Source organism: Polyodon spathula, chromosome 20 (genome assembly GCF_017654505.1).
Source record: "Polyodon spathula isolate WHYD16114869_AA chromosome 20, ASM1765450v1, whole genome shotgun sequence".
In the NCBI taxonomy this organism is placed as follows: Eukaryota; Metazoa; Chordata; class Actinopteri; order Acipenseriformes; family Polyodontidae; genus Polyodon; species Polyodon spathula.
The window spans coordinates 10,543,611-10,570,998 of NC_054553.1; the positions used below are offsets into that span (position 1 = coordinate 10,543,611).

Below are 27,388 nucleotides of genomic sequence, written 5' to 3' on the forward strand. Positions count from 1 at the left end.
GGGATTGTTGTAAAACTAATACATTATTCCAACTGTAAATTTTGTGACATTTGTATTGGAGAAAAAAAATGTTTGCTGTCCCACTGTTGTTTTTCTATATGTCCACCAAAAGATTAGTATGACATAAGCAACCTTGTTCTGCTGACACACAAAGTTTCCCAACTGGAGGAAGTTTAAAAGTTAGAATGATCTAGAAACAGTTCCAGGTCAAGAATACTCTTTTAGATTCTCAAGATTGTTTCAAACCACTTCAGCTTTAGAAACCTTAACAAAAATCAAAAGGCAACTGAATGTAACCTCATTGCACAATTTCTACCTGTTAAGTGTGGTCTGCATCCATTTATTAAACTGTGTTTCTGTCCTTATTTTAATATGCACAAGAGCACAAACACACAGTACACCAGGTGATTGATGCCAATTCAGCGTTAGAGGGATTCTTCAAAAACTAAATGAGGTAGTAAAAATGACAAGTACAACAATGTGATACTCTTAAGAAGGGAAACAATCTCATAAACTTTATTTCAAAATGGTTATATCCCATAGGCTTTATATATGAGAACACTGAGAATACATATTCTGTGAAAACATACTGTATACAGTAAATGACACTACCTCTTTGTAGCCAGGTTCACTGTGACAGGAGGCTAATTACAGAAAGCACGACGCTGCACTTTAAAAGCCGTTCTAATGCAGGCAGCATCAAAGCTCATTAAATAGTTGATGGTATTGGTGACACCAGTGCTCAGCGCTCTGCTGAAAGCAAGCAAGTGCACACATATAGAGGTACATTAGGTGTAAACTAGCAGGATTAATTTCGGTCTGGAGGGATTGCATTAAAATTAAATAAGGCTTCTCCAAATGTGTATTAAGTTATTTTAGAATTTTGGCTGGCACTCAATCCAAAAAACACATTTTAAACCCCTGTCAGCTCACATTTAGTTCCATGGACTAGACACAGACACACAAATTAAAATCAAAAAGTTCTACATCCATCATCAAAGGGCCAAAATTGGATTATCTTCCAATTGTTTTTTTTTAACAATTGTTGATTGAAGCCGTCAGTGTACTTGTTAAGTCCCACTGTTATTAAAACTGTATTTACATTTTATAATGCGCTGTGATTTAACAATAATTATTGGGTTTTTACTTCAACTAGCAGAGGCAAAATGATATGCCTACTGTTTAATTCACTTACCTTTTACACTTTGATAATTGAAGAAAACATGTAGTGGAAGTGGATATACTGAAAGAACCCCTGCACACTGTTCTAGTCACTAGAGCTTGCTCACAGCCTGAATTTAGTAGGTAGCTTACTGTTGACTCCTTTGAGATGCCACTCTTCTGTAAATATTGTCTTAACCTTTCATTCTCTCACTGATTTTTATTATGTTATTTATTCATTTATTTTACCCACTCAGAGCCATCAAGAATGTTCTTTATTCATTCATAATTAATATCTCTGCTGAATGTAACCTCTTTAGTTTTCCAGTTGCTGTTGTGGGTGTTATACCCAAGATACAAGTATTCATAGTTCAGACTTTTATTAAAATTTAACCTACAGAAAGAGAATCGGTCTTCCAAACAAACAGAAGCTATGGAAAAAGATTTCTCTGAGCAACAAAAGTATTTGTAACACCAGTGAAAACAGAACTTTGTTTAAAGTCAATGGGCTAAATTTTGAAGCAGAAGAGCAAATGCAAAGGCAGGAAACTAGCTTTAATTTTTACTATGTTCACACTTGTATCGAATGATACTGGTAAAATTAGTTTGAGTTTTGAATATTCCGATACGATAACACTTTCTGTCCTATTTTCAACACCAGTACAAAGACCGATAATGTTCAGATATACCTGTCCACATTTAAAATGGTTTATATCGATATGCATCAGATATTCTGGATTACACCAAGAAACTGAATCTATGTGGTGACCTCTGTCATACTGCACGCAAAGGGTTGTGGGATATAGAGAGCTCGAGAGAAGATTCTCTGTTGACAGTCAATGGAGCGGTTTCGGACTAAGCTGCTTTGAGCTTATTTTATCGATGTTTAAAACTATTTTTAAAAAACTTGTGAAATCTATTTTACTCTTGCCCAGGGTGTCTTGGCCGGCAGTTTTTATACATTTTTACCTGTAAATATAAAACACAATACATAATTAAACAAGTATGACCGAAGTAAAAGGCGGCGCTGAGAATTAATAGAATATCCTTGGTGTAAGTGTGCATGCTTCAGACTCATTCTTTCCATTGTCATACCGACCCACCTGTCCACACTTCACTGTTCCAAGTCATATCACAACTGTACCGGTATGAAACTTGTTTTTGTCTGGGTTTCGTATCGATACAGTTATACCAGTACAACGGCGGTAACAACTCCAGTGTGAACAGACGTTGCGATACCTGTTCCGCAACGATACCGGTATACAATGCAAGAGTGAACAAGGCTAGTAACCTATCAATATTTAAGGATTTTTTTTTTTTTTTTTTTTTTTTTTTTTTTTTTAATTATTATTATTATAGGACCTTAAACAAAAAACAAAAACAAATGATTGATTGTGGTAGCACAAAATACCAGCAGTGGCTTTCTGTGAAACAGCCATTCGGGGTCTTATAGGCAGCAGGCAGCAGTTCAGTCCTGCCCTCCACTATCTAAAATCACACCATTATATTGTCAAAAAAATTCCTGCATAACTAGCCTACAGATATGCCTAACAGAAATACTCCATCTCATCTGCAGAAGGCTCAAGTCAATGCTAACAAGAATTAAAGAGGCCTGTTTAAGGAGTAAAGCACATACGCTCTGCTTAATTTACTCTCTGGCATCATTTGCATGTTGCTCATCGCTTACCAGTGATAATTCAGAATGATCTGGTCCTGGGCAACTAATTAGGCAAGATGTTTCTAGAGCCACTTCTAAATATGTTCATTGCCAGTCTATCCTGCCTGTTTCTTATCTGAGACACTGTTGCTTCTTAATGTACTGGGTATGTGTTGACAGTAGTTTAACATTGTAATGCTTCCTCCTCAAAGCTTCTCAAACTGATCACTGTCTATAACTTCTACTCAATGTGTTGAATATAATTAATTTTTTTGTTTTGTTTAGTTTTTTTTACATTAACAAGCATAACCTAAAATACTTCAACTTGAAGCAAATGGTCCAATGTTCAGTATAAAAGTATGACTAGTCCAGAGACCTGAAAAGGACTATTGCCCCAGATATATGCCAACCCATTTTAGGAAAACAATGGCTTTTAAAAACATTCCTATTCGTAAACCATTATATATTATTTGTTGAGATGTCAAAATAGATTTATATTTGGGCTCCCGAGTGGCGCATCCAGTAAAGGCACTCTTCATGAGTGCAGGATGCGCCCTATAGGCTGGACGTCGTCGGTTCGAGTCTTGGTTATTCCACAGCCAACCGTGGACGGGGGTTCCCAGGAGGCGGCGCTCAATTGGCTGTGCATCGCCAGGGGAGGAGGGTTTATGTCGGCATGGGTGTCCACGGCTCACCGCGCATCAGCGACCCCTGTAGTCTGGTCGGGCGCCTGCGGGCTTGCCTGTTAGCTGCCCAGGAGCTGAGTTGTCCTCCTACGCTGTAGCTCCTGGGTGGCGCATGGTGAATCTGCAGTGTGTAAAGAAGCGGTTGGCTGACGACACACGCTTCAGAGGACAGCGTGTGTTCCTATTCGCCCTCCTGAGTCAGCGCAGGGGTGGTAGTGGTGAGTCGAGTCTAAATAATAATTGGGCACTTTAAATTGGGAGAAAATAAAAAATAATTGGCAATGACTAAATTTAAAAAATAAAAATAGATTTGTACTTACTGATTTGGTATTGAAAAAAAAAAAAGATCAGTTCCACAACATTTATCCTTAACTTTGTGCCATAGAAATCAAAACCTACATACCCGGTTTATTAAAGAAACAAAGCAGCACGTCCTGACATTACAGGCCTCATGAATGCAGGGAGAAGTGGCTGCAAAAAAAATGCTGACTGAGTAATAGCTAGTGATTCCTAGTGGGTGTCGAACATAAAAGGTTACACAATATGGATCTGTGCCTCTGCAGTCCTCTTAACTTCAACAGCATAAGAAGCACCTGTTTCTGCTAACTCGGCAATCATGCACCTGACAGATTGCAGGGTTTCTTAAATAATGCATGGGATTTTTCTTTGAACATGTCAGTGGAAAAATATCAGTTCTTCTCTGGTGTCAGTTGTGATGCTGATTTTCTCTGACAGTGCTCCATTAAATGCGCTTTTCACTTCAGTCCAATTCTTCTGTGGCCCAATGTTGATTTTTTAAATAGAATTTTAGAGGTATATTTATAGTTTTAAAAAAATGCAGTACAGCTACTAGTATTTAAAAATTGAATAGAGCAAAAGTTGCATTAAGGACCACTTGTTATATTATACTGTAGGTCCTCCTCCAATATACTAATACTATGGCTAGCGTAGACTTCAGATATACTGTACCTATACTCTGCCCACTGTAGAATTTACAATAAAATGACTTCTTGAATCAGCGCCTAGTCCTGGCTATACTGTAGCTATGACATTTTTATTTATGTCAAGTTAATAATTAGGCTATAACATGCTGTGGCAGGAAATGGCATTGCGGTGACGTCAGGCCTGAAGGAGGAACAAACACAGACAGGAGGGTATTGCAGTTCACAGGCACGGCGTGCACCGTTTATTAAACAACAAAAAAAAAAAAAAATATTTAAACAAAAATAAACACTTGCTCACAGAGCGAAATAAAAGGTTTTAAATAAAATAACTCACAAACACAAAAATACAAATATAGGTCAGGCTGGACGATCGACTTCACTGTTCCTATATCTTTCTGTTTTAAATTAATCTCTCCTCTCGCTCTCCTGTTCTCCACTTCCGAACACCCACCCGGAGCGCAGAGAGCTGCAGGTATTTATGCAGATGATCTTCTGCATGAGTTTTAAATTAATGTGTATGGGCTTCCCATCCACGCCACAAAAACAAAATATACACAAAAACAATAACACAACAAATGCACGGCTATGCCATCAAAACAATAACCAAACACACGCGTTCCGCTGTCATGTCATATATCACACACACACACACACACAAAATAAAACACAATACAATAAACAAATAAATAAATACAAAATAACACAGGGGAAGAGGGGGGGGGACCCAGTTCTAAAAATAAAACCTGAACAAGGCTGCTCGCTCTGTTACATATCCCCCCCTTGTGCAATGCACACATGGCCCCAACAGCCACCTCCGTTTTAAAGTCCCATAAGAGGAGCAGCAAGGTGTTGATGGGGGCGGCCATGGTGGGAGGTCCTTCTTCCCCCACTCCTTCATGGTTGGGGGCTCCCTCTTCCGGGGCTTCAGCCGTGTTTCTCCTGCCGTGAAAGTGCGACTGGGGGAGCTGGTCTCCTGACCTCCCTCCTGTTCATGGCCGGCAGTTCCCTTTTCTGAGGCGCCGGCTCCAGTGCTTCCTGCGGTCCTACAGAAATAACAGCGGCCCCAGTAGGCGCAAGCCATGCACTGCGACCGTGCGTTTTTCCACCGTGCTCCCCTCAGCAACCTATGCAGGGGCTAATGAGGTTCGGCAGCATCTTGCCCTGGTCCCTCCAATGCTGAAGGGAGAGGCAGCTCCTGCTTCTCTCTCTCTAGTGGGGGTGGAGACAGAGGCAGCTCCTGCTGCTCTGTTCCTAGCGAAGGCAGCAGGGGCTCCTCCCCTTCTGGTGGGGGAGGCGGCAGGGGCTCCTCCCCTTCTGGCTGCAGTGGGGAAACCAGCAGGCATGCTTTCTCTGCTGGTTGAGGGTGGAACGGCATGTAGTCATCCCATGGTGGTGGAGGCGGAACCAGCAGGTACTCTCCCTCTGCTGGTGGAGGTGGGAGTGAACAAGCAGTTCTCCCATGGCAGTGGAGGTGGAACCAGCAGGTACTCTCCCTCTGCTGCTGGGTACCTGGGAGGTGGACACACCTGCTCCCCCTTTTTGGGCTGTAGACGCACCGACTCCCCCTTCTTAGGCTGTGGACACACCGACTTCCCCCTCTTGGGCTGTGAATGCACCGACTCCTCCCACTCAGATGCAGGACGTCCGGGCTCCTGCCACTGGGAAATGTCCCCACCCCCCACAGATGCAGCAGCAACAATGCACTCCCATGCTGCGGAGGAGGGCTTCCCTGCTAACCTCCTCTTCTTGAGGTGGAGAGTGGTAACCTCAAAGCACCCTTTCCCCTTCAAGCATGTCAGGCAGACATGCTGTGGCTGTTGCTTCCTCTAGCTCCTCCTTTTTCCTCCCACCTTTCCTCTTCTTCCTCCCATCTTTCCTCCTTTTCCTCACTCCAAAAAAAAATTAATAAAAAAAACGAAACTGCAGTACCTTTTTGCAGTACCTCTTCTGGCCTGAGTCCAGGAGGCACTGGTGATCCCACACTGGACACCACGTGTGGCAGGCAATGGCGTTGCGGTCACGTCAAGCCAGAAGGCGGAACAAACAGACAGGCAGGTTTATTAAATACACAAAAATAAATAAAATATTTAAACAAAAATAAACACTTGCTCACAGAGCGAAATAAAAAGTTTTAAATAAAATAAATCACAAACACAAAAATACAAATATAGGTCAGGCTTGGCGATCGCCTTCACTGTTCCTATATCTTTTTGTTTTAAATTAAGCTCTCCTCTCGCGCTCCCGTTCTCCACTGCAGGTATTTATGCAGGTGACCATCTCCCGATTAGCAACAAATTAATCACTTAATTCCGACAATGGGCCCCTTCTGCACGACTTTTAATTAATATGGATTGGCTTCCCATCCACATGGCAAAAACAAAATATACACAAAAACAATAACACAACAAACGCACAGATAGACCTCCTTGGATGTTCTTTTATGTTGGCTTGCCATGGATGTGTGACATTAGAAAAATAGCCCCAAGTAAATTCAGAAATGCTTGCATTTGCAGTTGGCATCTTTGGACGGCCACAGCTGTTTAAAATGCACAAAGAGTTAATGCCTGAACTTCAGACAGATACGATTCAGATAATGTTCGATGTGTTGGGTAGGATTAAATCAATTATTCAAACCCTGTATACAACCAATGTCATGCATTTATTTTGCATTTACAAAGTAACATGTTTTAACTATGCAGCACATCTGATTCATTTTAAATCTACTAATAAGAACCAGGAATAAACTGAACACAGATCTGACTGCTTTGAACACTCAGCTGCAGTGAGATCAGAAGATCATAATATTATCTTGACCTATTCTCCACATCATACATTTCAGTGAAGATACCACACTAAGGAAAGTGCCTCTATATATATACTTTAAAAACCCTTATACAATACGCCCAGTTTTGCAGTGTTCATGACACTCAAAATTGCAAATCAGTTTTAGTTAAGAAGTAAAATCATGTGTATAGTACATTGGGCAATTTGCCCGTTTTCTCTGTATCGCAGCATTATACTATTAGACATGCTGCAGAATCTTTGAAATTTGTAATCACCCCTGATATGTCATAAATCACCTAGGCAACATGTTTCTCAATATTTACTCCGGAGTGTTTGCCAGGATTTAATCTGTGCACTGGAGTTAATCAATTAATCAATCCATCTGCATAATTTGTGGCACTGTACAGTAATTGTAACAAAACTGCTGTTACAACAATTGGCCACCTGTGGTGTTTTGTGCATCATTTGTTTGCATTGTCTTTTGTACAAATTTTATAAAGGTGTACACAAATCCACAACAGACTATAGACAAAGTCAAAAATATATCTACAGAGTTCTGTAAAGAGCCTTCAGCCCCCTACCGTCCAACACATATTAGAAAAGCAAGCAAAAGCCTCATTAGAAATGTCCTTACTACTGTATTCAGAAAATGAGGCATTTTAGGGTTACATTCCAGTCAAATGAATTAAAACAAATACAAACAACCAATGACAAGACATTTTCAAGTGCCTTCCAAAATAATATTTTTTAGTTCATAACTACCCCCCCACCCCCCACCCACGCTCCCAAATCACATACAGTGAATGTACTTTCAGAATAAAAGTAACAATGCATACACTGTATAAGGTATGAAACCCCAGTTCAGTAAACAGATCCAACTAAAGCAAGTAAAACATCAAATTGTAGACATCTCCAGCTATCTGCATTTTGAGATGGGCTTTCACTGGGCTCCCCGGTTTCATAAGGTTTGACTAATGCTTGAAGTTAGCTTTGTCTGTTTATGAGATGTTTTTTTTTTTTTTTAAATTATTTTAGAGCTCACTATGCCACAGGATATAAACCATTTTTCAGAACAATAAAAGACTGCATCTCTCATTTATAAGATGAATGGAATTGAAGCAGGTAGTTAGCTACAGTGCAATCTAGATGCAGAGTCAGGTCGCAGCTATTAAGAAAGCTATCAGCCTCAGTAAAACAATATCAAAGCTGAGGAACACATAGCCCAAAGCAATTATCTGGAACCACTCCTAACTGGAATGATAGCGTAAGACAAGCCATGACTGATTTATATGTAAACAAATTAGATTTTTTAAGTAAACTGTTGGTTGTGATTTAGCTTTTCTAAATTGCAGCAAATGCCTAAATGTCCCTCATGTGTAATAGCGTATGACTAATAAACTGTATGCCTAAGAAAATACACAATGCTGTATAGTTGTGCGTACAAATGCCAACTCCTTCCTGTTTTTGAAACATCGGGCCTTTGTAAAGCTGTGACTGCAAAAAGCAACAGCAATAGTCCGAACTACTTTTAATCTGGATGTGCAGAGGTTTTAGCTGTGCAAACATGTTCCCTTCCCGTATTCCATACATTTAATATGTTTCTCTTGTTTTTCCAATGGTCACTGATTTCCTATGATCTACCTTGCTCTCATTGTGATTTTACACTGCAGTGGCTGAATGCTTAGGGCCACCAAAAGCTACTGTCATTTACTATAACCACTGGTTGGACCTCATGTTGTCCCAATGTATCACTGGTTACCAGTTAAACAATTAATCTGAATTAATGCACACAAAAGGTCACATATTTCATTCTAAATTGTTATTATAAAATATCCCATCTACCAGTATGGCCTGAGTTATATCTTAATGTCTACAATATGGAAAAACAATAATTAACGGTCTGGTATGTGGTGCATATAGGCTGGATAAATCCAACCCTATTAACCAAATGTTTCTTTAACCTTTTCCCTTTTAAGCCCACCATACGCTATTTGATATATTTTGTTGCATGCAACTTTTTCAGTAGTTCGCTAATTATATGTTGCACCCAAATACAGCAATGCTCTATCTTTACAGTTAGGATTTGTGATACCATGTGGAATAAATAATGAATAGTTGGCCTTGTCATATATCGTCCGGAAATACAGCAAGAACCAGAGCACAAATCCTGCTCAAAGCAATGTGGCCGTTTCTTTCAGTCAAGGGTTATAGTGTATGGTGGACTTTAGAAACTCCAGCAACACAAAGTGATCCCCCCCAAAATGACAGCTGGTTACCGCTGCTTAACAGCAAAGAGTCATCAGCCATCTGAAGCCATCTTTGCATCTGCAGGCTGTTTTGTAGAGCCCTCAGCAGTTGTGGGTTGATTCCTAGGTTGTCAAAGAGATATCATTACTGGTTACCAACAGGTGACATTAAAATGTCCTCAAAAAGGGGTAGAGTTGCCTGAGTTTTTAAAGTGACAATACCTATTGGGGCCAGTTGGGTTTTATATAGAGAATACTAACTTGAAAGTCAAAGTAAAAATAGTAATGTGTGTAATGACTCCATTACAAAAATCCTATTGTATGAGTAAAATAGTGGCAATTTCTAATTATCATCAAGACATGTACTTGTTTGTTACAAAATAATAATAATACAGTAACAGCTTACACAGGTTAGTAGAGTATATTATATATATATATATATATATATATATATATATATATATATATATATATATATATATATATATAGACACACACACACATTAGAATGTGTTACTTTTAAAAGAATACATTCTAAGGAAATATAACACCTTAAATCGGTAGTCACTTTACAATACATTTCTGTAATTTGAAAAACAGGCTGTTCTGTGGCAAAGCACCTTGTTGCGCCAAGAACATAAAATTACTCAAGCTAATAGACTCCATCACAGAATCAGTTTATTAATGATGGAATTAATCATGGAACACTCAGTAAATCACGATGTCAATGTATATGTGTTTATTTTGTGTTTTCTACTGGTGAAGTTTCAGACAGGTTACATGTACTACAGGTTAATTAACATATAATATGAACAGTGTAAATTTCCATTTGCACTTACAAAATTTTAAAACCCATATTCACAACACCATAGAGACAATAATATGTTTGTGTTTTGTACTGCTAGTTTATTTGTGAAAAAATATAAATAAAACATTTAATAATTTCGTAATTAATATAGTTATTGTAATCCACTAGTATTTGCAACTTTCAAATAAGTTGAATTAAACAAAGACAAAAAACAAGTAACACTTAATAATTGCCAAATAACTGAAATGTGTAACAAATTTGTTTCTAACAAGTCAACATTTGATTTAAAATTGTAAAAGCTTTCTACTCTGGTTCAGTGTTTGAAGTCGTGTAAAGTAGCAGCCATTATCTAAAAGTGTCACCTGTTTACCTTCCAGCCCCTGCGCAGCCTTACCTGCATTGGAGTTGAGCTCCTCATTCTCAGACTCAGTTCCATTCTGACTCCCAGTGCCATGCAAGCTGTTCATTGCCATCAGCTTCATCTTCTGCAGTTTCATTGCTTCAGCCATGGCAGCCGCTGTAAGACCTGAAAACAACACACTGCAGGTCAGGTTGTGCTTATACTGTCGTTTTGCGTTTTTTTTTTTTAAATGTGTGATGGTGGGGGAACATGACTGAAGTCTTAAAAGGAGTTGACAAAGTTAACTCTAACCAATAAGCATAGTAAAAATGTTGAACCAAAATTTAAACAGATAATTGAGAATGACTTTCCTTATATCAAGCTCCACATCTGCTTAGCAATGCAGAGTCATTTGAAAGAGTGTGATTTGCACGGTCATGCTGTCATTTGATTAGAATACATGCAAGAATGATTCCAAAATATGCAGTCAACATCTCAAAGAATTTATGAGATATATCTATTATAAACCAGTAAATGGGTAGGATATGTGGAATAAACCAGTAAATGTGTAGGAGTACCATAATGTACCAATTTTTAACCTCTGGAGGCCTTGGTAAAAACCAGTATAGGAGATCAAAGATTGGACAAGCTTGGACATGCTCAGTTCCTTTTGGAAGCTACCCCTGCTCTGTATATCTGAGATTTAGTGGTATACAAAGGAATCATGAAGTTTGATAATGCTCATTACATTACATTACATTCTACTTACAATTTTGTTCATAACAATTGCTGAATATGCACCTTAAATCTAGTACCATCTTTAGGAATATACAGTCGATTCCTAGCTCACTGAAAAACGTTCAATTGTAGCCAGTGCTCAATAAGCATTTCTGAATATTCCACTCTAACATTAGCAGATATGCAATGGTTCAAAGATCAACATTGGTGAGATTTGAAAAAGTAGGAATAGGATTTTTTTTTTTTTTTACTTCATTGTACCACTTAGATATTTAGATTTTTACAACCAGAAGTCAGTTCACTGCTAACACTCTATTCTAAGCTACTTGCTCTCTTCCTTAACCATACAATTTTAGAAACGTCAAACCGAGTGCAGGATGCGCCCTATAGTCTGGACGTCGCCGGTTCGAGTCCAGGCTATTCCTTTGCCGACCGAGGGCGGGACATCCCAGGGGGCGGCCCACAATTGGCCGAGCACTGCCCAGGGGGAGGGAAGGTTAGGTTGGCCAGGGAGTCCTTAGCTCACCTCGCACCACCGACCCCTGTGGTCTGGCCAGGACCCTGCAGGCTTGCCTGTAAGCTGCCCAGGGCTACATTGTCCTCCGACACTGTAGCTCTGGGTGGCTGCATGGTGAGTCTGCAGTGTGTAAAAAAGCGGGCTAATGGCACATGTTTCGGAGGACAGCAAGTGTTCGTCTTCGCCCTTCCCGAGTCAGCGCAGGGGTGGTAGCAGTGAGCTGAGCTAAAAAAAAAAAAAATTATTGGACACTACTAAATTGGGGAGAAAATAACAAAAAAACTAATTGGCGACTACTAAATAAAATTAAAAAAAAGAGAAATGTCAAACCTGTTCAACAGACTAATCTCAAGGCTATTCATCTGTACTGCAGACATGTCATCCCCTAAGTGTCCATATCAGTGGGATCCCCGCTGAACAACCTTGGGAATGATGAAAAAACTTAACCTAGTTTTTTTTTTTTTTTTTTTTTTTTTGGGGGGGGGGGGGGGGGGGCATTTAACAGTGAATGTTACATCTACACATTTTTTTGTAAATACTTTTGTTTAATCTACCTTTATCGATTTCAGTTTTAATAAACTCTTTAGTTACTGTGTGAATGTGACTTATTATTGGTCAACACTATTAAAACACAGAAATACGAAACCAGTGTGTGGCGCTCCCCGTCACTTTGACTAAAATTAAGGTGAAATAAAGACAGCTGGACATACCATCAATTTCCAATTGTTCTGTTATTTCTTACCATATGGCACCTTTCCTTTTATTGTCTTTATAACCATGAACACCGGCATCATAAAGAACATTAGATTTGACTTTAATAATTAAATTCTCATTGATGTCCATTTCTCTTATGACAGTGACAGTCTGAAAGTCTCTCCGTGTAATAAACATAGAAGGCTCACGCAGACAAACCATTAGTTCGAGACAACAACGCAATTCTATCTTTGGAGTAAGGGGGGAGTTTGCGTAGCAGCTACACCCCTTACCCCCCCCCCCCCCAATGAATTAATACACCTGAACAGTTGAATTGCATTTACCGCTGCATCACGTATAAAGGGTTTGACAGCCTCACAAACATTAACAAACTTATTGACAAACATGAGAATCCACTGCACGGCCGTGAGACTCAAAATTGTGAAAACCCATGAGTAAACCTTGAGACTTGACATCCATGGTACTGTATGATGTATCTGGCAACTGATTAAACTGTTAAACTTAATTGGCAAAAGACATTTATGATACTTTGGTTAGGTGGCTCTTCTGAGGAAGCTATATTTTCATATCAAGCTCTATTTATGACCCTTCTAGACTCTCCCTGTAGAAAATTACATTTAATTAAAACACACAAGTGATCATACTAGGAAGTTGTTGCGACTGCAATAGATGTGTGAGCCAAAATGAGTCAGAAGGGGCAACTGAATAGTAAAGCAAGATGTATAGATAAAAGGGCAACTATTGTACATGATTAATTTCCAGAGTAGCGGAGAGTTATTAGAAGCAAATGTATTTCAGTAATGTCAAGTCTAAACTTACAGACCCTTTTCATCTAAAGGACAAAATCCAGTAACTGAGTAGTCGTTAACACATTTCTATTGACCTGGGGGCAGATTTTTTCCAGTTAAGAGACTCTGAAGAATGACTCTGTTTGATTCTTGTCACCGACATAAAACTGATTGTACCATTATAGCCCACCTCCATCACATAGATCAGACAGTGCTATTTACTCCCAACCCTTTATGAGCATAAAAATATACAATAGTGTCATTGTCTCTGTGAGAATATTAAAAGGTACTCTTTTTAAGGGACCAAGATCAAACAGTCACAGGACATGATGTTTGATGAAGTCATGACTCTAGGAAATGTAACACAGAAGATGAAAGGGAAGGAATAGCTGCAGCTTTCCAGCCAAGCTAAATAGATTGTTTAGTTTTCATACAATACTTAAATTTCAGCTAATATCAGCCGTATTTAAAGTTGCTGGGCTCTGACTCAAGGTTTCAGTTATCTCTGTGGTTTACCAAAAGCATTCTACCGTGTCTTAAGGAGTTGTATTTCCTTTCAAAGCCCTTTGAGCCACCTCATAGAGCAAATATTTTAATTAACCTGTTTCTCACCGAGTGAATTCCAAATACCATTAAAGTGACACTTTACAATACCATGCTGTGTTCATAGGGGTTGTAATAAGACTTCACAAATATAGGAACGTTATTAATGAATAAATGATTACTTCAGTCAAAATAATTACAAAATATTATTTTAGTTCACACTCAAGTTCAAATGTACCACAAGTAATAGAAAGGTAATTATCAACCTACGACTCTGCTGTCCTCCTTGCACCTTTATGTACCAAAAAAACAAAAACTTGTACCTGTCACAGCAGCTTGTTTGTCATTTTTGTTGTTATTTTGTTCTTATGCAACCATTATCATGTGTGCACTTTTAAACAGTACATACTTTTTTCCCTGTCAAAATGGATTCTGTTGTGCATCGACAATAAGCCCTACTAATGCGAGTGCACAGAATGTACATTGACGAATTATAAACTTCAGAAAGGGGGTCTTGGTTTCTGAACAGCCAGATTACTTCCCTATTCTTTTTTCAGTAAATTGAGATTTCAGAAAAGTGTTTGAGCCACTACTCCAAAAAAGAGGTTGAAATGAATTCCGAACAAAAGAGTATCGCTGCAAGCTGTAATTGTATCCCTGTGGACTTTAAATGATGAGAATTAGGACAAGATGAAAAACTTTGGATCTATTATAAATGGTTTAAATTACATTTGCTTAAAGGTGTTTTATTCAATGATGAACATGTTAAGAACACTTACACCTTCTAGCCTGTTTTTTTTGTTTGTTCTGTTTTCTTGCAGCACAAAATATAGGTTGCATGATTGAAACTGCAAGCATACATAATAATGGATTGCAGGTGACAGGATTAGAGAATATTCACTGGATATTGGACATGCTTTTTTTCTTGCTTGTTCTCCTTATATTTTGTGATTTTTTTTGTTACTCCCATGTATGTTACATTCATAATAATGGAACATGTTTCACCAGCAATAATGTAATTGATTAATAGAGTACGTCATCAAAGAAAGGTATATGCTCCTTCTCAAAGTACGTACTTATTAAAAGTATAGAAAGACAAGAGGAGGTTGTGTGGTCCAGTGGTTAAAGAAACAGACTTGTAACCAGGAGGTCCCCAGTTCACATCCCAACTCAACCATTGGCTCACTGTGTGACTCTGAGCAAGTCACTTAACCTCCTTGTGCTCTGTCTTTCAGGTGAGATGTTGTTGTAAGTGACTCTACAGCTAAGGCATAGTTCACACACCCTAGTTTTGTATCTTGCAAAGGTCCACTATGAAAGGTGCTATATAAAAATTATTATTACATTATTTTTATAACATTATTTAATGCTCTTGTCTGACTTCTTCAAATATGAAAACTGACATTTAACTGCTGGATATAAATAACAAAATATATGACAGAATCTGAATGTGTGGGATGACCTTGTCACAGACAATTTTAATATCAAAGCAAATAAAGGTAACAGAAGTATTCCTTGGCAGCAATTGACACTCATATAATGTATTGTTGAACCATGTTAAAGTATCTAAATTAATATCTGAAGAGCAAAATCCGCCAAATATTTCTAGAAATCAGCAGGTTGACACCCAAGCCTAGGAACTTGCCACTCACACGTGATACTAGAAATGCCCTTGTTTGCTGCAACAGGGAGGGAATAGCTGCAGAGAAAAAGACCATCTAGCCAAAGACACATGATTTACATGAAACCAGGTTCAGTTTCATTGAACCGGTTTCAGTAAAGTTAAGTATTGTGGTTGTCTAACCAGGCAGGTTTATTGTCCAGGTCTTTTAGTGGTGTCTGCACTCAACACAGTGACATCATGACATAATTTACCGAATAGTACTCCTCCATTATAGTATACTATATATATATTATATATTATATATAGAGAGCGTCACAAGTTTGTTTTTACTGGTAATGCAATTTCCAGACGTTTACTGGCTGATAATTTGGTGGATAGTTTTGCTAAAATATACTTAAACGCACTAAACCCAAACAATTATATACTGATGTAATAGGTATACATGTTTCAAAATAAAATGAATCCCAATTTAACAAGGATACACAGACAACCAATGCACCTTAATAGCATCTTTATGTACGTGCCAGCTGATTATAGGCAGGTGTGCCTCATTAGGAAACTCTGGGGTAGGTTTACTAAAGTGTTGCCCCTGTCGCAATAGTCGCAAACAAGTAGGAAGTCTTGGGCGAAATGTACTAAACAAGCGCAATACTATTTGCGACTTTTTAGGGAATGCTTTGTGGCTACAGTTTCTGTTTGCAGTTCAAGTGTAGATGATTATGTAAGTATAGGGCGCTGCTGCACAAATTTGGAGATAGGGGGAGCAAACCAGGGTTCTCAAATATTATAATGAGATGTACGAAAGCTGCAGACAATTGCGACGCTTAGAATTGCATCAATGCTTTAAGAACTTTTGAAACCATCTTTTAAACAGTGGCAATTGTAGCTGGCATTTCTCAGTCCGCCTTTTCTCATCCATTGCCAATTTCTGTGACATTTCTGGCTTCCCCAACGTTTTGGAAGCAATAGACTGCACACATGTGCCGCTAACCCCTCCAGCTCATTCTGAACATCTGTATAGGAATAGGAAATACACCTTTTCTATTAATGTGCAGGTGGTTTATAAATTGTGCACATTTAGCACTGCAACCCTGACCTACTTAAATAAAAACAGTGGCATTATGCAACATTTGTTGCTGATCCCTTGAAATTCGTATTTACGAGAATTGACTGTCAGTTAATAATAATAAAGCTAAAATCATTGTTTCAATTTAAAATAATCTTGAATTTGCATTGTACGCCTATGTGTACAATGCAGCAACATGACTTATTTTAAAAAGAAAGTGTGCTATGTATTCATTTGATTTTACTACTGTACTGTATACTGTATAGGCATTCTGTACAGATATTTTTACATAATGTAATGTGTAGCCTAAAACACATTAGTGTTATTTCAGCGCAATCATTTATATTTAAAATGCATTGAGCACTATAAATGTATGAGTGTGTGTGCGATTTTATTGTATTGTTTTAAACCCAATACCTCTTAATGTTGGACAGATATATCCGGTATAGCAAAGGGGCTACTACATAGTTATGCAAAGCTTTTTAATAAAGACTTTTTTTTTTTTTTTTATTTGGGGGTGAAGGTGGGGGCTGCACTATAGAATCTGATGGGATTAAACTGCCTTTCATTATATATATATATATATATATATATATATATATATATATATATATATATATATATATATATATACAGATGACATTTACATTTAACTAAAACAATATTATTTTGATTCGTGCACCCTTGCGTATATAGATAACACCGTGTAACAAATTTTTAGTTTTTTTTGGTTCCTGGGTAGTAAGTGTTATTAACTAATTGCTTATGCCTCAAAAGTATAGAAAATGGCTATTATTCCCCACAAACTTTGCTTTTGTGACCAGGACAGTGATATTTTGAAATTTACCTATTTTCCAGAACATTCCAGATAGATTCAGTGCTGAGTAAACTTGGAGTAACTTCTAGAACGTTCCAGTAATATAAATAGTAGTATAAATACAGCCCACCAGTTCAGTTTAGTTCCAGCTGCTTAAGTGGATACATATCTGCATTTTTCTGAGATGGCATCAAGAGGATGCAAGCATCCGGCAGATGCATTTTGCTACGTCTGCGGCCAATTTATCAAGACAAGAGCGAAAAAGTACTCCGTGGACTCATCTGCTAAGATGTGGGAGGCCTACAAGGCATATTTCGGCATGCCTGTCGGGGATCAAGACAAACTCTGGGCACTTCATTTCACCTGCGAGCACTGCAAAAAAACTCTGGAAGGTAAGATGGACAATTGTCGCTCGGAATTTTGTTATAAAATTTGTTAATTTTTAAAATTTTAAAAGTTTTTAATTTTAAAATGTTTTACAATTTTCAATGTTATTGAAAAAATATCATATATGAAAAATTACACATTAGTCATGGGTGAAATAAATGTATTTTTGTAGGATGGTACAGAGGGGAAAAGAGAGCCATGAAGTTTGCTATCCCAAGAATTTGGCAGGAACCCACTGACCACTCAAGCAACTGCTACTTCTGCACGGTGGACCCTTCCAAACGTCAGACTGGCAAGAATGCATCTGCTATCACGTATCCGGACCTTCCTTCATCCATCGTCCCGGTGCCACACTGCCAAGAGCTCCCCGTACCTACTCCTCCGGAGAGAAAGCAGCTGTCTTTAGAAGAGAGCAGCAAGTCAGAGAGCGAGGAAGACGTTGTAGATCCAGACGACAATTTCAGAGGTGGAGCTGAGGAGAGAAACCCATATTACCCCAACCAAAAAGACCTCAACGACTTGATTAGAGATCTTGGTCTCACCAAGTCCAATGCCGAGCTTTTGACGTCTAGGCTCAAGCAGTGGAACTTGTTGGATGAAATTGTGCAAGTCGCAGATCAGAGGAAGAGTCACCAACCTTTTTCCAGCTTCTTCACCCGTCAAGATGGGCTCTGCTTCTGCTACAATGTGACCAGTCTGTTCGAGGCAATCGGAATCGCCTGTAACCAGAATGAGTGGCGCCTCTTCATTGACAGCTCATCCAGGAGCCTCAAAGCGGTGCTGCTCCATAATGGTAACAAGTACCCGTCTCTTCCCCTGGCTCACTCGGTGCACCTCAAAGAGGATTACAACAGCATCAAGACCTTGTTGGACGCCTTGAAGTATGAGGAGTATGGCTGGGAGGTCATAGGAGACTTCAAAATGGTGGCATTCCTGATGGGTCTCCAAGGCAGTTTTACCAAGTTTCCCTGCTATCTTTGTTTGGGACAGCAGGGACACCAAGGCGCACTACCACAGGTGGGACTGGCCACAGCGGACCGAGTTCTCTGTGAGGAGGAACAACGTCAAGGGGGAGCCACTGGTGGACCCCCGGAAGGTGCTGATGCCACCACTGCACATCAAATTGGGCCTTATGAAACAATTTGTCAGAGCTCTAGATAAGGAGTCGGCAGCCTTCAAGTACCTTCAAGACTTCTTTCCTAAGCTGTCTGAGGCAAAGGTCAAAGCCGGTGTCTTCGTCAGACCACAGATAAAGAAGATCCTGGAGTGCAATGAATTCCCCAAGAAGCTCACTAGTAAGGAGAAAGCGGCTTGGAACAGCTTTGTCGCAGTGGTTCGGGGCTTCCTGGGCAATCACAAGGCCGAAAACTATGTGGAGCTGGTTGAGACTCTGGTGAAGAACTTCGGCACAATGGGCTGTAGGATGTCCCTCAAAGTCCATATCCTTGATGCTCATCTTGATAAATTCAAGGAAAACATGGGAGCGTACTCGGAGGAGCAAGGCGAGCGCTTCCACTGGACTTTGAACACAACTACCAAGACAGTATAATGAGAACGTGATGGGAGACTACATTTGGGGGCTGATTCGTGAAAGTGATTTACAGTATAATCGTAAATCTCAAAAAACTACTCACTTCTAAATCTTTTGTAGTCATTTTTGTATTACTTTAATATAAATACATGTTAATTTGGATTCATATGTTGTTTTTTTCTGACTTTATGTGAACGAAGAGACACAAATTCGCTCGTTTTCTCATTGGAAATAGGTAAATTTCAAAATATCACTGTCCTGGTCACAAAAGCAAAGTGTGGGGAATAATAGCCATTTTCTATACTTTTGAGGCATAAGCAATTAGGAAATAACACTTACTACCCAGGAACAAAAATTGTGTTACATAGTGTTATTCGGGCACCCACTGCTGCAGCAAACCACGACTCAACTCCCTCTATTTATTTGAACAATGTCGCACACCTCTAGCAATGTACAAAGCTAGAGATCTCGCTAAGAAGACGCAACAAATATTTAAATTACATTTAAATATTTAAAGTATATTGCAGCTGTCTTTACATACGACACAATGTGCAATTTGTTGTTGCAACCAAAATGCAAATAGTGATATTTGAGCTGCGACTGACCCACTGACCCATACTCCTCTATGTTTTTAATACCTGGCTGTAAACTGAGGCATTCTGGGAAATGCAGTCTTGTTCTCGCTATTTAAACAAATCGGGACTACATTTTCCTTTTCTTCCCAGTTATCACCATACTCACTTCACTTTCGAGGGCATAAACTACGCATTATTCTGGGTCTATACACCTTCCATTTCCCCATATTTTATCACAATAGTTATAATTGTTTAGTTTGTACAACACGTATAGTATCTATGGAAAATAAAACAATTAAAATCTGTTGAATTTTTTCCCAGTTACTAACTTTGCATGGAATGTTTCCAGCGGCATTCCTCAGTAGATTAATGAATGAAAATAATGTTAATAAAAATATCAAAACGATCTGGTTCTGTTGAAAGGTGTATTGCAAGGATAAATACATTCACTACAAGAGACAGCGACAGACTATACCTTTGGTCAAAAAGTTGCACCCTAAACTTAAACTTAAAAAATAAAAATTTAAAAATTAAAAATGAAACTATATGTCTAAAGATAACATGTTATTATTACAAAGGTAGCACAACTCACTTTTGCTTTCCTGTAGCCATTTTGCATTAGCGCTGTACACATGGGCGACGTTGCTGAAGAGTTTGCTCATGGTGGCTAAACAGTTAGGGCGGATATGTAACGGGTGGATACAAAACGGATTACTGTACTTAGGTACATCTTAAACACTACAATAGACATCATATCAATATTTAACAATTATTTGCATTGATTTTCTCCTCATTTATAATTTTTTTTTGGAATGTCCAATTATTATTCAACCTGGCTCACCATTGCAACCCGGGAGAGACGAAGACGAGCACTCGTGTCCTCCTATATGAGTGCCGTCAGCCGTCTGCTTTTTTCCGCTTGGCAAGCCTACCATGCAGTCATATCCAGAACAGCGTTGGAGGACCACACAATTCTGAACAGGCCGTACAGGCCAGCTTGCAGGCATCTGGCCAGCCACAGGGGTCACTGGTGTGAAGTGAGCCAAGGACTCCCCAGCTGACCTAACCCCTATCCCGACCAGGCAACACTTGGCCAATTGTGCCCCGTCCCATGGGAACGGTTCCACGGTTGGCAGTGGCATAGCTTGGATTCAAACCAGCGATCTCCAAGCTATTGGGTGCATCCTGCAGTCCGGGTGGAGGACATTTACCGGATGCGTCACTCGGGAGCCCCCAACTCTTGTAGCTTTTATAAAAGAATACAAGCTTATTTTAGTGGTGTTCATTTGCTTGTTGATATTTCCCCCTATTTGCAACTCTGATAGAGATCCTTACATCACTAAAACTATATGGAGATTTTATGCAAGAAACCTGTTAAGAATTCATGAGGGGCTCAGACAGACAAACTCCTGATGAACACAATTTTAAAAGAAGAAAAGAAAGACAGAGAAAACCAAAACAGATCCTCTAACTAACATGCACCAGAGCTGAGCAACTGTGTCAATACATTTGTCACTGGCTGCAAAGCCACCACATTTCGATTTAATGTTACGCCTTTAATTGTGTGCATTTAGCAAGCAATGTAACATTAATTCACCACTGACTTTACTGTCAATTTGGCCACAGGAAAGAGCTAATAATTACTAGCAACTTCAGTAGCTTGTGGTTTAATATTAAAATTACACTGGAATTAGAGTGGATTACTCTATCAAATGGGGAATAAGCTGTTAAGTAACTCCCCACTGTTGCAATATTTTTTGAGGTTGCAACTGTTATTAGCTTTAGATTAAACTGTTTAATTAATTTCCCTCTTACTTACTATTTTAGGTGTTTTTAATTTACCTGGCAGTGGCTTGAAGGGGAAATTGAAAAAACACACATCGTTTATTTTTGTTAACATGGTAGGGTAAACAACTGAGATAACGTTTAATAGCCAGGCTTTAATTAGCAGGCTGTTTCTTTGCAACGATTGTCAACCATCAGCCGACACAGTGCTGAACAATTGGACAGGCACTTGCAGTATTTAATGCTAATAGCAAGAGGAAAAGACTACGTCAATAAAGCAGTTGACTCAACTGTTTGCTTTTTTTTTTTTTTTTTTTTTTTTTTTACTTTGGAGATCTCAGAAACAGAGTTGTGGTTCTTCAAAACTTCGTTCTCAAACCCCAGAAGATTCTGGGCCATATTCACATGGCTGTGTTACAGAAAAATCAATGAAGGAGCTCTTAAATTAACAAAATGTTAGCTTAACATGGTGGTACAAGATCTTTCAATGTGACCATCTTCCTACAGTATATCTACTGTTATTTCAATAGATGTCTTCATGAAGTATACCCCAGATCCTGCTAGAAATGGTTGTGTTTTTAGGAATTGTGCCATGCAGTCCCTGAGTGGCTCCTGGCTGTGAAAAGTTGCTGGTCTGTACTTAGGATTCCACAGGGATTTTCTCTTGTGTGGGTTAGGGGGACAAAACTGGCACGGACTGCTTTTCCTCACTGTGTTACAACAGACCCTACTAGTCAGGCACCTGGTAAGCTGAAGCAGACACCTGCAGGGCTGGTTGCTAACGCACATCCAGCAGAGAGGGGACATAAGTTATTTTAAGTTATGTAAAAGTCTACATAAACCTTATTGTGTATTATACAGTCAATACACACAATAGACTGCTTCCAAAACTTTTTTTTTTTTAAAGCCAAGCTGGTTGGAGATCATTTGATTGTTGGTTCAAAAATGAAATTTTCTTTGATGATAGTTTTTAGAAGACTATTTACATACATTTTATATAGCATAAACAGTACTTTGAACAAACTCATGAACCCTCTTTCAAACAGCTGAAAGGGGTTTTAAAAAAAATGGACAGAATTAATCAAATTGGCATTAAAAACCAGCCTCAACAAAACATTCCTTGATTAGCCCTCAAATGTCATGACTAGGGCCTAAGAAGTGTCAAATATATTTAGGCAGTACACAAAACAACTCCCAATACCCCAGGTTTAGTTGTATTTCTTTATTGTACTAATAACACAGTTTGATAACATTTGTAATTACATTATTTACACATGCAAACATGTTTTCTTTTTATTGTATTTTATATAGTATTGTGCATGTCCATGCATGCTCTGCACCTTTTAAACATGAAGTGTTTGGCAAGAATAGGGTTGCAGTTGACCTGCACTTCTCTGTACCAGGAAACCCATGGGTACACCTGCCATGTTAAATGAATTGCCCTTCATGTTGATATGGGCATTAGGCATGTTGTTGTCTTCAGATGAACCGTGCCTGCTCTGTTCAGTTCATATGGGTATGATTGCCCGCTATTTGAACTCATGACAGATATATATTCCTGCTTCTTTGACAGTATATTGTACCTCTAAAGGTTTTTACAAGCCAGTTGTTTGAATCCATGCAACAAATGTTATTTTATTAAAGGGTTCTTGTGTGATTTCCAAGTAATGTTCCTGATTTCAAAACATGTTGTATTTTCTGAATGATCTTGTTAAGGTTTAAAAGGAAGAATCCTGGTTGACAAATGAACATTTCAGTGGATTTGCAAAAATCTTTCATTCAATTAATTATATATATATATTTTCTTTTTTTGTGCAAGCATTTGTTTGCAGATACTTCTATCATATGATGTTGTTAACATCTCCATCTCTTTAAACACGATTCTGGTTTGGTAACACTACAGTGGTAGTGCTGTATACGATGGTACAGATCGGGTCTGACACATACACTGTAACACACTGGTAATTTCCTGATTGCTTTATTTGTTAAGGAGATATTTTTGCATTTCCTGGTCTTCTTTTCCTACTGCACAGGTGGCTTTATTTTATATCAGTGCTGACATGCAACCTAAACAACTTCATCTTTAATATCTATTGTAGTACTAATAGAGGAAGTGACATTTACTCAGTGAAATTGTATCAGCGTTTTTAAAACTCAGATCATTTGGAAATGCTGTAAACGCCTGCAGCAATCAAAAATAATCTGTCAGGAGACAGAGGTAGGAACATCATGTCAGAGCTGTGCTGCTATTAGATTTATTGGAGGGTAAAACATGTCATTTATGCATCAGCTCACAGGAGAGGAAAAGCAATCCCTGTGAAGTTAATCTAATAATAGACTGGAAGACGGTGATTACTGTTTCATGTGCACCAGCTTTTTGTAACGGCAGTTTGCCTGGTTTTCGTAGACCTCTTTTACAAGTGTACAGCTGTAAACTGTGGGCGGGGTAGAGCTAGAGATGGTTCTATCCTGTCCCCTTACCCCAACATCACCTGACAAGAGAGACTGATGAAAAGTGAGGCCACATTAGCATTTCTACCCTGACAGTCTTTGAAAAGACAGTACTAGAAAGAACAAAACATTTTGCATGTCTATAAAGTGGGCATGTAAGATTAAATTAATAAAGAATGCATACCTATAAAAATCTATAATACCTTATTTAAATTCAGATTTGTGTTGGTATGCCTTCCACTGTTTAAAAAATGAGATGGGTGAGGAGTTGACTGAGAGGTGTGCAAATTTCAAATACAAATATATTTGACTACTCAAGCACAACAAATGTTGAGTATTTCACTAGTCCAATAACCATCTGACTAAAACTTATGTGCTTTTTTTCTGAATAAAGCATTTTTTAAAACACAAACATTGTTTTGTGTGTGTGTTTGTTAAGTTGGGTAGACCCTCTGCTTCCAAAGATAGTTATACATTACTCAGCAGATGTTCATTTTAAAAGGCAGTTTTAAACAGGTTTAATAGGAATTGCTGTCCTACAGTTCTAAGGTAGTATGTGACTGTTTCACTTCCTGGTTCATTTCACCTCAGCAGTGTCTTCAGGTCCAACGCTTGTAACTGGCTGCCAGGCAGATGGGTTGGTTAATGATAGGAAAAATATTTGTTGAAGTGGGGAAAATTTCACTCACCACATGAAACTATCTATGAAGTGTAGAACTACCAAAAAGCGAGCCGTGCTTTTTTAAATCTGTTATGACAGTATATATTTAATAAATAAATACAGGTGTGGTGAGGAAAAGAGGAAACAATTAATCGAGAATGATTTCAATATGATTGATGAACAAGACACTGATGTGTTCTGTCTCGGTATTCAGTCTTCAGCACTCCAGGCCTATATGAAAGAGCTCCCTGTGGAAACTCTGTATAGGCTAGCAAGCAGAGCACTGAAACAATACTGACAGGCTGACTGGCTCCAGTTTACTGCATGGATTAGCTTGAATAGCCATAATAAATGAAACTGAAAATAAAATAAAAACAATTTTACACTGAGTGAAAGCCTGACTTATAGGAAGTGGCAGCTTCAGTGGCCCAAGGCACAGAATTAGTTTAGCCACTCGATAATTTGACTGATTCACTTGAGTGGCCAGAAGCGGACATTTTCTGCCTGATTTCAATGTAAACAAGTCACCTGCTCAGTGATTACCAGGCCAAGCTAACCGTACTCCTCTGAGTGCTGAGCACACTGAGGTAGGCTAGTTTGTTTTCTGCTTGTATAACTTACTCAACTGTTAGCAGTAATGCTGAACAGATTAACTCTTGAGCATCCTAATTCTTAGCTGAAACTATATAACATGTTTTTCACTGTGCACAGCCTACATATTGTACCCACTTATCATATTGAGAACACAACTGTTGACATCATATGATGATTGCATTATAGTATATCTGGTAGATTTGAAAAACTGGTATGCAGTGTTGCTCCTGCTGACTGAGAAACTGAGAAATGCAATTGATCTCAGTCAGAAAATATTTTGAATATCATAACTTTTGCTCTCAATGCCCAAACAGCTATACATTTTTTAAATGTCAATAATATATCAATAAACCTTTTTTTCCTCAGTTTTTAAAATATAGCCCCAATTATCTGCACTCATATGCACATTTTCTACATCAAAGTTCAAGATCCAGCACAGCTAATCTGGTATTAAAATGAAAAGGTGACCTTGTCTAAATTAATAAGTCAGTGTAGAAATGCTCTTTCAATATGTAAAAGGTTACTGAAAGGTTATTCTTCAACCCATTTACCTCCCACTCCATAGGATTGACTAAGTCAGTTTTCTCTAGAAAAAACTACTTTATCCCCATCCGAGGGATATAAAAAAAAAAAGCACCAAGCAAGTGTAGTCAGGTCATAGCAGAAGCAATTCACAAAGCTGCTTGCTGATTTGGTGTAATCTTGCGAGCCCTTTTGACAGATAAAAGGTTACTCTTAGGAAGCTCAATCAAACACTGTGTACCACGGTTTAAAAAAAGATATCATCTATTATTTTTAATTTATAGAAAGCACACTATCAGTTTAGATTTAATTTAAGTACAGTAGATTCTTGCTATGTATTGCTAATTAGGACCGAACCCTGCTCAGATTAGTGATTTGCTCAAAGTAAAATAATGTCTTTATTTTTTTTGATACTCTCAACAATTCTATTTAATACAAAAGTAGCAATACAACTACAGAGGAAGCTGCAAATGTTTTACACAATTGTTATATAATTGTAATCAGGACCGGATTAACCTATACGCAAATTACGCTACAAAAACTGCATGTGGGTGGTCGGGCCCACACGCAGGAAGAGAGGTGCATAGAAACTTGCTTTATGTTCATTTATTTTATTTTTATTTTATGACCACTAGACACTCCTTTTCGAATACAGCATACCTGATCCTTAGTCTCTCGAGCAAGCAGCTTCTTGCTAATGTAAAATACCAAATGCTACACACCTTCTACCTCCTGGGAGAGACTCGTCCCTAGTCTTACTATGTCCGAGGCATCAGTCTGCAGGATAAAATGTATGAATCAGGCTCAATTTACGTATTCATTTATTTCAGGTTTAGGACCAATTTAAAAACCTGTCCTGTCTCAAATGTGCACAGTATACACCTTTACATTTTAGAAACTTTCCTTTTTAATTTGGGGGTTTAAGTCCATAGGATTTGTTTCTCTCCCCTTATATACTGCGCAGATTACTTTTCATAATTATTATTTGTATTTCGTACAAAAGAAATCATATTAACGAAACTGTACAGCTCCGCTGTGTGCCTGCGTGTAATATTTGCCATGCACACAGTGCTGTGCAGTGATTATGTCGTGTGACTACAGGATATGCAATCTAAGCGGGAAATTAAAATACTACACACTGTAAACAAGAAAATGGATGTCTCTAAAAATGTGTCTGCAGTAGATCCAGCAGGAGTTTTCTACAGCGATGGAGGTAAGCTCTTCTGTACATCCTGCAACGTTACTGTAGATCACCAATAAAAATCGTCTGTTGACAGGCATTTAGATTCAAGTACTCACCAAAAGAGAAATGCGGAAATCAACAGCAGTACCGTGACTGCTTTACTTGCAAAGAAACAAAAAGCAATTACTTCCATGTTCCAAAAGTCCACTGAAAACCATGAAGCCAGAAAGACATTGAATTTTGACCTGACAGAGGCATTTGTTTGT

The 27,388-nt window shown here is 38.5% G+C and overlaps 1 protein-coding gene across 4 annotated transcripts in view; it reads right to left on the reverse strand.

Annotated features, from left to right (window-relative positions):
* The window catches only part of LOC121295628 (dachshund homolog 2-like), a 148,366-nt gene that overhangs the window by 47,312 nt on the left and 73,666 nt on the right, over positions 1-27,388 (reverse strand). For 3 of the 4 annotated variants that reach the window (XM_041220517.1, XM_041220515.1, XM_041220516.1), the window contains exons 3-4: positions 10,681-10,812; positions 9,509-9,601 (exon numbers count right to left, since the gene is read on the reverse strand). In XM_041220517.1, the coding sequence (XP_041076451.1) occupies positions 9,509-9,601; positions 10,681-10,812 (225 nt within the window). The remainder of the gene's footprint in view (positions 1-9,508; positions 9,602-10,680; positions 10,813-27,388) is intronic. The other variant, XM_041220518.1, reaches the window with a different exon arrangement.